Here is a 13,674-nt window from a genome sequence, read left to right as displayed (position 1 = left end):
TCTGTGCCCTGGGCAGGACCCAAGTCTGTCCCCTCCCCTATATCCCAGCTTGTGCGCTGCCTGCAGACCTGCCCCACCCCCTCCCCTCACCCCAACCTAAGCTGGCCCTGGGCCAGGCACCCGTCCTCCAGTGGCGGCCCCTCCACAGCCAAGTACCTTGGAATCGGCGCCAGACCCACACGAGGCTCACGGTCAGCCCCAGGCGGAAGGACCAGATCCAGGCCACGATGTGCGTCAGCTCCCACAGCCATGGCGCCCCTGGAGGAAGTACCCCGTCCAGACGCGCGGTGCAGTGAGGGACACGGCAGCCCCGCCACCCGAGTCCCATGAGCCAAGGCGGCGGGAGCAGCGGGAGCCCCGGGGTGCGTGTACGTGCAGAGCGCGTGCGGGCCGGCTGGGGCTCTGCGGCGACGCTGCTGCGGTGAGCCGGGCCCTGGCCTCCTCAGCGTCAGCGGGGTCGCAGCTTCGGGGAGAGGCTTCGCTGGAGCCCAGGGCCTGTGGGCTTGGCTCCCCGGTCCTCCAGACCGGGGCGGCTGGGCCTCGGGGTGTGGTCCGGGTTGGTGTGCATGCCCCCCCTCCCAGGGGTGCTCCCCTACCTGTTTGTGAGGAAGAGGATGACAAACAGAAGGAGGCCCAGAGCCCTGTGGAGGCCCCGATGGCGATGCCAGCGCCCACCTCCACGGGCTGGCTCAGATGCCCCTGAGAGACAGCCACGAGGAGGCGCCCGGCTGGGGGGCGCACCCCCTCGGGGGACCCCCGTTTCCAAGTCTGGCCACATGATCTAGAGACAACCACAGCTACAACCCCGAGGTGCTCTCCTGGGAGGGGCCCAGGCAGGTGCCTGGAGTGACCTGGGGTACCTGGGTCCATAGCCCACACTGGGAGCAGGAGAGAGGGGAGCCCAACTTCAGAGACCCAGACCCAGGGGAGCACAGCAGGTCCACCCCACAGGGTCGGGGGCTGCACCGGAAACAGGGTGAGCGGTGGGCTACACTGTGACACACATGGGGACACAGCTGATATCTACTCAGACTTGGACGCCGAGGGGAAGGAAGGGGTGGGGCCCATACTCAGACTGTGACACTCTGCAGTGTGGGAGGTGCGACCCCTGTGAGCTGGTCTCCAGGGTCACAAGGAGGCTGGTGATGGATGAAGCAGGAGGTTTAGGCCAGATCGTTTCAACCTGGGGGGTTTGACCTGCCACACGCCCGCTCCCCCTAACTCTGGGCCTCCTGGATGAGGCCCCCCAAACTGCACACGATCTCCCCGTGGGTCAGCTAAAAATTAAATGCACAGCCCCCACACTTCTCAGTGCATAGTAAATACCCCGAGTCAACACCGCACTCGAAACTAAGGCGAAGGTACAACTGCACGCAATCAAACTGTAACTGACAACCGATGAGAAAATAATAACTTGACAAAATTTACATCTGCCAGGATATTTGGACAAGGGAAAGCTGGACTGGGTAGAAATAATGGCCCCAAGAGAAAACACATAATAGCAGATTAAAAAATTACTAATGGATGAATCAAATGTCCACTGAAAATCTGATTTAATAATTAAGTAAATGTAATGAAGTTCATGCTGCAGAATTCCTTTTTTGCTGAAACTCACTGATTTGGGGATAATTCTGCTTAGGGCCACGTTCTTGGCGGCAGAATGGCAGGGCTGAGGCCTCCTTTGGCTGCGGGTTCCTGGGGGAAGGCAGGGAGAAGAGGGGCTGGCCTGCTAGCTGGCACACGTCCCTGCTGCTCCAGGGGCCAGAGGTCCCACTGCCGCCAGCAGCTGCGTTGGACTGCTCCGCGCCCCCCCCCACCAGGCCCCGCTCTTGTCGACTGAGTTTACCACGGCTCCCACTTGCCTTTCCTGCTGCCCGCAGCTGGGGGAACGCCCAGCTGTGCCTTCCGAGTCAAGCATGCCAACCTTCCTGGCCTCTCGGCCCGCTCCTCACCTCGGACCCTCCGTAGTGAGTCCAGCTGTCATCCCTTTCAGCCTGTCCAAGTGGTGATCAGTCCTTCCTCCATTTCCATCGATGGGCCTTCTGTTCTCTCCGTCCTTGTGGCCATAGAGTTTTTCAGTTTATCTTTATGTTTTTTTTGTTTTGTTTTTTTTTTTGTGGTACGTGCGCCTTTCACTGTTGTGGCCTCTCCCGTTGCGGAGCACAGGCTCCGGACACGCAGGCTCAGCGGCCATGGCTCACGGGCCCAGCCGCTCCGCGGCATGTGGGATCTTCCCGGACCGGGGCACGAACCCGTGTCCCCTGCATCGGCAGGCGGACTCTCAACCACTGCGCCACCAGGGAAGCCCTTTATGTTTATTATTGATTATATTTGGGTAATACTCCCACTCATTCAATGGACTTGCCATCTCATCTAAGTTATCAAATGTATTGGTGGGAGGTTGTTGACAATAAACCCTTATTTTCAATGTTCGAAGGATCTGGTAGGAATGTAGTCTTTCATTCCTGACACTCGTAATTCCTCTGTTAGTTTTCTAATTTTACGTTTATTTTTATGTTCTGTATCAGTCTTCTTGATTACAAGATGTCAATAATATGAAAACATTTTTAATATAACAGAACATTTAATTACGTCCTCTTTCCATCAATGCACGAGTCATTTAATGATGATTATATCAGCCATTTCCGCTGGCAGGAGGCTTTCCACTAAAGGCTCCAGCGGTTTCCACGGTACCATGTTTCTCACCAGATTTAGTTCATTTCCAGCCTGAAGAATCCCCTCTCCTGTTTGGCCACTCTTCTAATTTTTTAACGCTAGGTTCCACTTTAACCGTACCCAGCTTCTCATTTGTAATCTCTTCTGTATGCTTTCTATACACTACATTTTTAGGGATTGGTTCGAGAACTCTAGATTCACATTTTTTCCCTCTGAGTACATTAATGATGTCATTGCTTTTCCTTCTGCTTTGAATTGTTTTTTTCTGATAAAAACTCTGCAGTTATGCTTATTTTTGTTCCTCTGCATGTAAATTTCTTTGGTTACTTTTAGTATTTTTTCTTTATCACTGTTTTCAGCAATTTAGTTACGAGTTCCTTTGTGTTTTTCCTACCTGGGCTTCATTTAAATTCCTGGATCTGTGAATATCTAATTTTTTCTTTAAATTGGCAAAAATTTCAGCCATTACTTTCTCAAACATGCTTTCTGCACCCCCCTTTTGTTGACACTGTCCCACAGGTCAGTGAGGTTTTTTTTTTTTCCTGTGGGTTTCAATTTGGATAGTTTATATTGCTGTGTATTTGAGTTCACTGCTCATTTTTTCTGCTGTGTCCATCCACTGAGTTTTTCATTTCAGATATTTATTTTTCGGCTCTAGAAATTCCATTTGGTTCTTTTTAATAATTTTCCTTTCTTATTTCACTGTATTCATGCTTTCTTTATATCCACGAGCATACTTATGGTAGCTGTTTTTAGAGTCGTTGCCAATTCCACCATCTCTGTCCTTTCTGATTTCACTGTATTCATGCTTTCTTTATATCCACGAGCATACTTATGGTAGCTGTTTTTAGCGTCACTGGCAATTCCACCATCTCTGTCATTCATGGGGCTGGCTCTATCAGCTTATTTCTCTCCTGGATACGGCTTCCTTTTTGCTGCTTCCTCCCGAGCCTTGTAACTTCTTTTTTTTTAGGTGAAATCACATAACATGAAATCAACCATCTTGAAGTATACACGTTAGCGGCATTTGGTACCCTCACAATGTTGTGTAACCACCACTGCTATGTGGTTACAAAACATTTTCATCACCCCCAGAAGGAACCCTGTACCCATTAAGCAGTCACTACCCGTCTCCCCTCCCCTCAACCCCTGGGAGCCACCAACCTGCTTTCCCTGTCTGTGGAGGTACTTATTCTGAATATTTCATTTAAGTGGATCATATAATATGCGGCTTCCTGTATCTGACTTATTTCACTTAGCATAATGCTTCCCAGGCTCATCCACATTGCAGCACATGTCAGTACTTCATTCCTTTCTACGGCTGAATTATATTCTGTTGTCTGTATAGATAATATCTTCTTTACCCATTCATCAGTTGATGGGCATTTGTGTTGTTTTCACCTTTTGGCTTTTGTGAAGAGGCTGTTGTGAACACGTGTGTACAAGCATTTGTTTGAATACCTGTTTTCAGTTATTTTGGATATATACCCAGAAGTGGAATTGCTGGATCGTATGGTAATTCTATCTTTAACTTTTCGAGGACTTGCCAAACACTTTTGCACAGCAGCTGCACCACTGACATCCCACCAGCACCGTATGAGTTCTGACTTCTCGCCATCCTTGCCAAGACTTTTTTCTGAAAGTCATCCTAGTGACTGAGCGTGGCCTCATGTGTCTTGATTGCATTTCCCCGATTGCTAACGACGTTGAGCATCTTCTCCTGTGGCGCTGAGCATCTTCTCCTGTGGCGCTGACCATTTGTATATCTTCTTTGGAGATACGTCTATTCAAATCCTTTGTCCCTAATTTTATTTATTTATTTTTTTGTTGTAAATGTTTTATTTGCTTAACAATATATCTTCAGTAACTTTTTCAGGGCAGTATATATAGATATAATATTGTAAAACACATTACTAGCTACGTGGTATTCTATATATAATAATAGCTGTATAGCATAATTGAAGTATGATTAATTTAACCAGTCTGATACTGACGAACACTTACATTGCCACCAACTTTTCCCTACTAAGACAATGCTACCGAAAACTATTTTTGCCCGCTTGTGAGATTTTTGTATGACAAATTCCTTTTGAATCAAATGATACATGCATTATACCTTTTTTTATAGAGATCGCCAAATTGTTAGTGAGCTACAAGAGAACGAAGACAGATAACAATACCAAGAAAACAACACGTGAACAAAACAAGAATTTCAACAATGAGACAGAAATCATAAAAAAGAACCAAACAGAAATTGTGGTGCTGAAGAATCCAACAGAAACGAAGAATTAAACACCCAGTGGAGAACTGCAACAGCAGGCTCGATCAATCAGAAAAATGAATGACTGAATTTCAAGCCAAGTCACTTGAGCTAGAGGAGGACAGTGGTCCGTGAGGCTCATGGCAGATAACATGGAAGCAACGTCCGCAAGCCAGAAGGTGCCCCAGAGGCCGCGTCGGGGCCACGCGTGTGGCAGGGAGGCCTGGGCTTTCGCCTCCCTCTGGTTCCTAGGAAGCTGGCCAGCGGTCAGCGCAGGAGCGGCAGAGCAGAGGTGTAGGCTTCAGCACATCTTCCTCCCCCGCTTCAGCCTGAGCTGGGACGTCCAGGTCACCCAGGTGGCTGGAAAGGGGGTCAGCTGCCCAAGCTCGGGAATTCTCTTCACCAGGATATCGAGGCTCTTCAAGCACCAGGAGCACAAGGTTATTGCTGGGTGGAAAGTGCAAGGAAAGGATCATCCGTTACCGATTTCCTGTGAATGAAACGGCACATACATCCCCTTCCAATGCGCTTTCTCATTGGCTCCTTCCCAACCAAGGGCTTAAAGCTGTGATTGACATTTTTCTCATCATAAGTCCTCCCGGGACATTGTATAGCCTGTGTATAAACTAAACTCCAGGCTTGATTCAAATTTCACCAGTTTTCCCACTGCTGTCCTTTCTCAGTTCCAGAATCCAACCCACGGTGCCTTTAGTTATCATATCTCCTTAGTGTTCTCTGGTGTGTGACAATTTCTGTCCTCCTTTGCTTTTCATGACCTCATTTATGTAGTCTCCTCTTGAGGTACTCATAGGTTGTTTCCAGTTTTTCACAATTGCAAGCAATACTGCCATGAACTTCCTTGTATATTTTGTACAATGTGCTAGTGTTTCTATGTGACTAAAAGCTTTCAGGTCCTTCTAGCTCTGATTTTTTCCATATCCCTGTTTACAGACGAGGATGCTGCAGAGTTGCAAAGTTATGTCACTTGTCCATTGTCACACAGTGAGTCCGTTCCAGAACTGGGATTAGAGGCTCCATTTCTTGACTACTAGTTGACTCAGTGCTCTATTACATATCGCTGGGAAATTATTCTTGTAAAAAATTATATCCTCTAGAAAGATCATTCAGCATGCTATATAAAATCATATGACGAAGCATCCTCTTCACTGTATCTACCAAAAATATTTATTGGGGCCTAAGAATAGGGCACTCTATGAATGCTATAGGAGACGCTGAAAGACACGGGAAGTAGCTTTTTCCTTCAAAGCACCTGCGAATTCGGTTCCGCACAAAATATTCATGAACTTAACAAATGCTTCTTGGGCTGGTGGCACAGCGGTCAAGAATCCGCCTGCCAGTGCAGGGGACACAGGTTCGAGCCCTGGTCGGGGAAGATCCCTCCAGCTTTGCCCACCGCCCCCTGCTGACACCTTGGTCTCCATCCCTGGGCTCCAGCCACACGGGGCCTCCTTGTGGCTCCAACGCGCCAGGCACACTCCCACTCGGGGCCTTTGCCTGGCTGTCCCCTCGGTGCTCCCACTTCCTGCCCTGGCTACCCCCGCCCGTCGGCCCCCTTACCTGGCTTCCTTTTTCTGCGAGCGCTTGACCTCTGCGCACGGCAGCCCCCTCTCAGCCAGTCTCACAGACTCCCACCGCCTCCAGGTTTGCTCTCCCAGCCGCTTGCCGGGACTCCCGTCCTGGAACTAACCCCTAGTTTCCTGGCGGTGCCTCAGCGCCTGCCCAGCTCAAGCGCTCGCACCCGCTGGGGATGGCCCGGCCCCTGCCGCCAAATGCCCAAGGAGTGGAGGGGCTGTCTGCGAATGACACCCTAACCGTCGGCACCCCCTTAGCAGAGACCGGAGAAGCAAGGCGGAGGGAGGAAAGAGCGTCCCGGGCGGTGGGCACTGCACGTGCAAAGGCCCGGATTGGTGGAGAGGTTCTGGAGGCTGCAGCAGGCTCCTTGGCCGCAGGTGGGGCGGGGGGCGGAAGGCGGAGAGGGGCACCTTCTGGGCTCTGGCCTGGGCCACGCGGAAGGGCGGTCGGCAAGGCGGCGAGGGTCCGGGGGCGGTGCCGAGGGGGCGGGACTGCGGGGTGGGGCTCCACGGCAGCCCCGGATTGGGCGGGGCTTGGGCTGCAGACCCCGCTCTGCCCCGCCCCGGCGCAGGCGCAGGGAGGGCTCCGCCGTCGGTTCCCGAGGCAACGGCTTTCAACAGTTCGAGCCCAGCTCGTGTCTGGAGGCCTCCTGACGCCCACCAGCCGGCATATGCGCCGCCGAGATGGACCGTCACGTTGCCCAGCGATACCTGCTCAGGCTGCGGTTCGGAAAGGGGATGAGCTCGGAGGCGCCCGGGCGTCCGCCGGACCAGGCCACCTGCAGGGCGTGGGCAGGGCCAGTCGGAGGACTGTGGCCTTCCACTCTGCCAGGGACTCCTGGCCTTGGGTCCTGCCTCCTCCACGAGTTGGAGGTGTGGCCTGTTCCCAGGGAACTTGTCATCTGGCTCTGGGAGACAGGTGACAGCCAGGACCCCCAAGACCTCAGTTCGGACCCTGGTGCACCATCCACCCACCGTCCCCACCCACCACTCCCGGCTCCCGGGCTGCCCCTCCCGTGCCCACAGAATGCTCTAGGGAGACCGGGCACACGTGATCCAGTCGCTGAGGGGGAAGGGCCTGAGCCAGTAAACTGAGTGGGCAGAGTGGAGAACCTTGTGTGACCCCATGTGCATTTGTGATTGTGATTGTGTGAGCATGTGGGACTGTGTGAGAGTGTATGTGTGAAGGTGGGTCACTGGGTGTGTGCAAGTGTGTGATGAGGGAGGGGAGAAAAGAAAGTTTCAGACAGTGCAAGCAGCAGTGCAAAGGCCCTGAGGCCAGGACCTGCTGGGCTGTTGGGAAACAGCAGGGTTGAGGTAACAGGATAGGAGTTCTAGGGGGATGGGCTTATCATGTGGGGCTTTGGGGAACTGCAAGGACTTTGGCTGCTACTGTGAGTGACACGGGGAGGGCAGCAGCCATTGGTACCACCTTACAAGGCTCGCCCCGCCCACTCTGTTGAGGATGAACAGTGGGAGTGGGTGAGAGAGAGTAGTTAAGAGATCAGTGTAGTGATACAGGCTGGAGGTGCCAGAGGCTCAGACCAGGGCGGGGGCAGCAGAGATGGTAGAAAGTCTTCGGATTCTGATGAATCCTGAATGTGGAACCAACAGGATTTGCTGACAGGCTGGATGAGGTATACGAGAGAGGGATCAGGGTGACTGTCGGAGAAGGGGCAGGCTTCAGATCCTGCCCAGGAGCTCCCTCCCATCTGTGACCTCATATCCTCCTGGGGCCTCCCCAGATACTCTCTGGTCTCCAATCCCCCTTTGTTCCTATCAGCCTCCACTGGAGGCCCCTCGGGGGCCTCGCCCCTCACCACACAGCATCCCTCCCCCGGAACCAGAGCAGGAAGGAGGAGGCTCATGTCTGCAGGGGGCGGTCTGGCCGGGCAGAGGATGGCCCTATGCCAAGCAGGCTGACCGCCCTCCTCCCCAGGCCTACAGCATCGTGTGGAAGGCGGTGGATCAGAGGACTGGCGAGGTCGTGGCCATCAAGAAAATCTTTGATGCCTTCAAGGACAAGACGGATGCCCAAGTAAGTGAGTAGGAAAGCGGTGTGGGAAAGGATGAGGCAGGGCTGTGGGGCGGCCCCCCTGCTGCCTTGTGGGAAAGGATGAGGCAGGGCTGTGGGGCGGCCCCCCTGCTGCCTTGTGGGAAAGGATGAGGCAGGGCTGTGGGGCGGCCCCCCTGCTGCCTTGTGGGAAAGGATGAGGCAGGGCTGTGGGGCGGCCCCCCTGCTGCCTTGTGGGAAAGGCGCAGCTTGAAGCCCAGTCACAGCAGGTTTGTGGCATTTCTCAGAGCACCGCCCCCTGCGACCTCGTGGGCCAGCGGGTGTGCAGGTGGCGAGCATCAGTCCCTTCGCATCCTCTCCAGACACGGGCTTCCTTCTTGCTCTGCAGCCACACGCACGTTTCTGTCTCCTTCCAGAGGACGTTCCGGGAAATCATGCCTCTCCGAGTGAGTGGCCAAGGCCGTCTGCCTGCTTCTCCAGGTGCAGTCTCGCCAAATAAGGGGGAAGTGTGGCCCCTTGACCCCCAGGACACAGCCCCCGCTCTCTCCCCAGGAGTTTGGGGACCGTCCCAACATCATCCGCCTCCCGGGTGTGATCCGGGCAGAGAATGACAGGGACATTTACCTGGTGTTTGAGTCTATGGGTGAGTGAGGCCTCCCTCAGACCCCAGCCCCACCTTTGTCCCGGCCCAGGATCCTCCCACCCACATCCCAGTGGTCTGGCTCCCTCTGTATGTTCCTTTGCTGCTTGGTCCCCGCAGTAGCCAGTGCACTCAGCTTGGGCAGTGTCCCTGTGGAGCTGGAGAGTGTCAGCCCCCCAGGCCTGGTGGCAGGTATCTTGAACCCTCTCTGTGAGGTTTCTGCTTTGTCCATTGCTTGCAGCTGCATTTGTTGTTTTTTAATTTTTAAAATTTTTATTCATTTATTTAACTTCTGGTCTTCGCTGCTGCACGCGGGCTTTCTCTAGTTGTGGCGAGCGGGGGCTACTCTTTGTCGCAGTGCGCAGGCTTCTCATCGCGGTGGCTTCTCTTGTTGGAGAGCACGGGCTCTAGGCCTGCGGGCTTCAGTAGTTGTGGTACACGGGCTCAGTAGTTGTGGCTCGCGGGTTCTAGAGCGCAGGCTCAGCAGTTGTGGCGGGGGCTTCGGAGCCAGCCCAGCGCCCTTACCGCACCTTCAGGGTCCCCAGCCCAGAAACTGTTGCCCAGGCTAAAAACGAGGAAGCCCCAGTGTGGGCGCAGCTCGCACGGGCTTAGTTGCTCCGCGGCATGTGGGATCTTCCCGGACCAGGGCTCGAACCCGTGTCCCCTGCATTGGCAGGCGGATTCTTAACCACTGCGCCACCAGGGAAGCCCTGCATTTTCTTTTTTCTACTCATTTGATAAAACAAAGGCAACATGAAATAAAGTATAAAAATAATTCCACAAACTTTTATTGCTGTGCCAACAAAGGCAGTGGACAAGCTTGAGAAGCCAGCAGGGGCTCCTGGGCAGTGCGCGCGCCCAGGACACGGCTCTGAGGCTGCAGTGGGACCTGAGGTCTGGGCACTGGGCAGGCTGAGGTGCCGCCATGAGGGCTCAAAGTGGGCCAGACTGGCCCGCTCTCCCCAGGCCCACCAGACTGACATGCACACCCCCCAGACACCGACCCGAATGCCGTCATCTGCAAGGGCACACTGCTAAAGGACAGCCACAAGCGCTACGTCTTCCACCAGCTCCTGCGGGCCACCAAGTTCATTCATTCAGGATGAGTTATCCACCAGGACCAGAAGGTGCCGCCCAAGCCCTGTCCACCGAGCTCCACGGCCCACACCCCACCCCAGGGTCCTCAAGCCGCCACCCATGTTAGCCCTCAGCCCACCTCTTTTCCCGAGCCATCCAGCGTTCTCCTGGACGCCAGCTGTTTGGTGAAGCTCTGCGACTTTGGCCTCGCCCACCCCCTCAGCGGCCTCCCTGAGGGGCCCGAGGGCCATGCCCTGACGGAGCACGTGGCCACGCGATGGTACGGGCTCCGGAGGTGTTCCTGTCCTCGAGCTGGTAACGGTGACCTACCCCCATCCTGCCGCCACCTCCCCCTACAGGTCCCCCTGTGCTCTCCTGCCCCGCCAGGGCACTTGGGCCTTCTTATGCCCCCAGTGTCCGAGACCCCCCAGAAGTACCTCCTCCCACCCCCACCTCCGCCTCTGGGGCTCCCCCAACAACACCAGCCCTCCCTGCCCCAGGTACACCCCCGGGGTGGACATGTGGAGTCTGGGCCGCATCCTGGGGGAGATGCTAGCGGGGCGGCCCCTGTCCCCGGCACGTCCACGCTCACCAGCTGGGGCTGATCCTGGAGGGCATCCCACCACCCTCCGAGGACGGCGAGTGTGTGTGCGGGCACACTGGGCACCAGGGACACTGAGGGTCAGAGCACACAGCTGTGGGAGGGGCAGCACCTGCCGGACCAGGACTGAGAACGGAGGACAGCCCGGGAGGGGATGGGGGTGGGGACGTGAAGGTGGAGGGACGGGGAGGGTCCGGAAGCCTTGGGAAGAGTGGAAAGGGCAGGCCTTGCCGAGGGTGGAACCAGAGAGGAGCTGCTGGGGGTTTCGGGGAGCAACTGGACAGAGCCCACCGGGGCCACAGGGTCCACGAGGGTCAAAGAGTGCTCATGAAGGGTCCATCTGGGTCAGGACAAGGGCACTAGCTCTGCGGAGGGGTGAAGCAGGGGTCCTTCCTTCTCCCTGGGGGAGAGGGACGAAGGACAGCGTTGGAGGAGCCCTGTCCTCTCCCCGGGTTTCTGCTCTGGTGGAGAAGGCAAGGGGCTCCCCTGTGGAGGTGGGAGCACAGGGTATGGGGGACGCGTGTGCACGTGTGAGCGTGCAGCCTACGGAGGGTGCAGGCCTGTGCAAGGACTGGCGCACGTGTGGGTGTGCTTATGCACGAGTGGCGGCGCCCGACCCGGTATTCGGGGTTTGAGCCCTGCCAGAGAGCCAAGGCCCTGCAGAGAGGAGGTCGCTCAACGGGTCAGAAGGGGTGGCCGGCGACCCCCCTGAGCTGCCCGCCCGACCACCTTCGGGACTCCTGATTACAGCGCCTTCGGCGCCCGCTCCCAGACCTCCTGGCTCTCGGCGCTGGCTCCGGCGCCTCGGTTGTGCAGCGCCTGGGGTCCCGGTGAGTGCGGGGGCTTCGGAGCCAGCCCAGCGCCCTTACCGCACCTTCAGGGTCCCCAGCCCAGAAACTGTTGCCCAGGCTAAAAACGAGGAAGCCCCAGTGTGGGCGCAGCTCGCCCTGGCCGGCGGCAGGAGCTGCACCAGGCCTTGGAGAGAAGGAGACCTGAAGGGAAGCAGGGCTCTGACGCGCCTGCGCGCTGCCCGAGGGTGGTGCTAGGGAGGGAGCAGGGAGCAGGAAGGGGGGGCGGACCCTGGAGCGGCTGATAGGCCGGCTGCCCACAGGCCGGGCCCGACACTGGACGACCTCCTGCCGCCCGACACCCCCCCAGAGGTCCTGGACCACCGCGAGTGACCCCTGGTGTTTGCCCCCGACAAGCGGCTCAGCGCGGCCCAGGCCCTGCAGCACCCCTACGTGCAGAGGTAGGGGAGGCCCGGCGGCCGGGCAGCGGTTGCTGTGGGTCGGAGAGGTCGCAGGGGCTCGCCCGCCGGCAGCCCAGGTCTCGCCTCTCCAGCACCCGCCTCGCCGGCGCCCCGCAGGTTCCACTGCCCGGCCCGGGAGTGCACCCTGGAGGCGGACGTGCGGCTCCCGGTGCACGAAGGAGCCCAGCTCTCGGCCACCGAATATCGCAGCCGCCTCTATCAGGTGCTCCGGCCCGCGACCCCCATCATCCCCCGTGCACGCACCCTCGAGGCCTCCCCCGCCCCAGCGACCCCCAACCCCCTGACGCCCATCCCGCGCACCTCCGAGCGCCCCTCGCCTCTCGCAGATGATCCTGGAGCGCCTGGGTAACGGCCGCGTCCCGAGGGAGACGGGCCTGGGCGGCGTCCCCACGCCCCCGGCGCCCCCACTCAAACCCAGAGCCGCGGCCAAGCTGCCCTCGGGCTCGCCTGCACGGAAGCCCGGACGCCGGCCTCGAAGTAACCCCGGTCACGGCCCCGCGCACGGTGTGTGGTCTGGCGGCCGCCCGCGCAGAGCTGCTGGGGTCCCTGCTGTGTGGGGCCACCAACCGCCAGCAGCGCGGGACCCCTGACTCGGGACTTGAGCTTCCGACCCCACAGATGTCCCCGGCGGAGCCAAGGACCCTCCCAGGCAGAGCTCGGCCCCCCTGCACCAGCCTCCGCCCCCAGGAGGTCTTGGGAGAGGGAAAGGGCCCCGCTGGGCGACGGCAGGGCTCCCCTCGGCATCCTGCTGGGTAGGTCGTGGGAAGGGGGGCACGGGAGGACCCCTCCCGCAGATCCTTCGCGACGGTGCCAGTGATCCTGCGACACACCCCTTCCTAGGTGAAGCCCAGCGGGAGGGGGGCGGCGCCCTCCTTGACCTCGCAGGCCGCCGCCCAGGTGGCCGTCCAGGCCTTGATCCCGAGTGACCGGAACCCGGGCCGTGGTGGCAACGCGGCCGGCGCGTGACCGGTGAGCCCGCGCCCCTCCCGCCCTCCCCTCCCTTCCACCTTCCTTCCCCGTCCCCCGTCCGCTTCCCTCGCCTCAGGTCACTCCCTCCACGCCTTCTACGACGGTCCTCGTCTGCTTGCAGGTTCCTCCCCGGCCTCCCCGGAGGCCGGCCCGGCCGGAGGATGTTCAGCGCCTCGGCCTCGCAGGAGGCCCAGGGGGCCGCGCGGGCCGTGCTCGGGGGCTGCTCCCAAGCCTACGGTACCGTCTGCCACTCGGCGCCGGGCTGCCTGCCCCTGCTCCCCGGACCCCGCGCCTGAGCCGCCCTATGGGTCTTCAACCGGCCATCCCCGGCACCCAGCCCCGCGCCCCTCCCCTAGTCCCTGGATTGCCCCTCCTCCAGGCCTCCCCCCCCCCCCCCGCCCCAGACCCCAGCGCTCTCCACCCACCTTTTCCCCAACCCGCCCTCTCCTGGGCACATTTGAGTTCTGCAGCTTGTCCAGGCCTCTCTGGGGGAGTAGATGAGGTTCACACTCCAGCCTCAGTCACCTTCTCCAGTAAAGTGTGGTCTGTGTGTCCCAGCCTGCCGACCCAACCTT

The 13,674-nt window shown here is 57.8% G+C and overlaps 1 protein-coding gene across 1 annotated transcript; it reads left to right on the top strand.

Annotated features, from left to right (window-relative positions):
- Positions 1-7,200: 7,200 nt before the first annotated feature.
- Positions 7,201-13,404, top strand: MAPK15 (mitogen-activated protein kinase 15; the record flags this gene model as incomplete). The annotated part of the gene is given in 21 exon segments (XM_079901793.1): positions 7,201-7,266; positions 8,468-8,566; positions 8,959-8,988; positions 9,095-9,185; positions 10,179-10,285; positions 10,289-10,309; positions 10,412-10,541; positions 10,544-10,574; positions 10,760-10,827; positions 10,830-10,844; positions 10,847-10,903; positions 11,633-11,690; positions 11,972-12,038; positions 12,042-12,109; positions 12,227-12,332; positions 12,457-12,634; positions 12,749-12,882; positions 12,971-13,093; positions 13,097-13,099; positions 13,221-13,237; positions 13,239-13,404. Coding segments are annotated over 21 exon segments (1,626 nt in total), but the record flags the coding sequence as incomplete, so codon positions are not given.
- Positions 13,405-13,674: the final 270 nt, after the last annotated feature.

The sequence above is a fragment of the Stenella coeruleoalba genome (genome assembly GCF_951394435.1).
Source record: "Stenella coeruleoalba genome assembly, chromosome: 17".
Classification (NCBI taxonomy): domain Eukaryota; kingdom Metazoa; phylum Chordata; class Mammalia; order Artiodactyla; family Delphinidae; genus Stenella; species Stenella coeruleoalba.
Note: the sequence above shows the minus strand (reverse complement) of the source record. Positions and strands in the feature narration are given on the sequence as shown.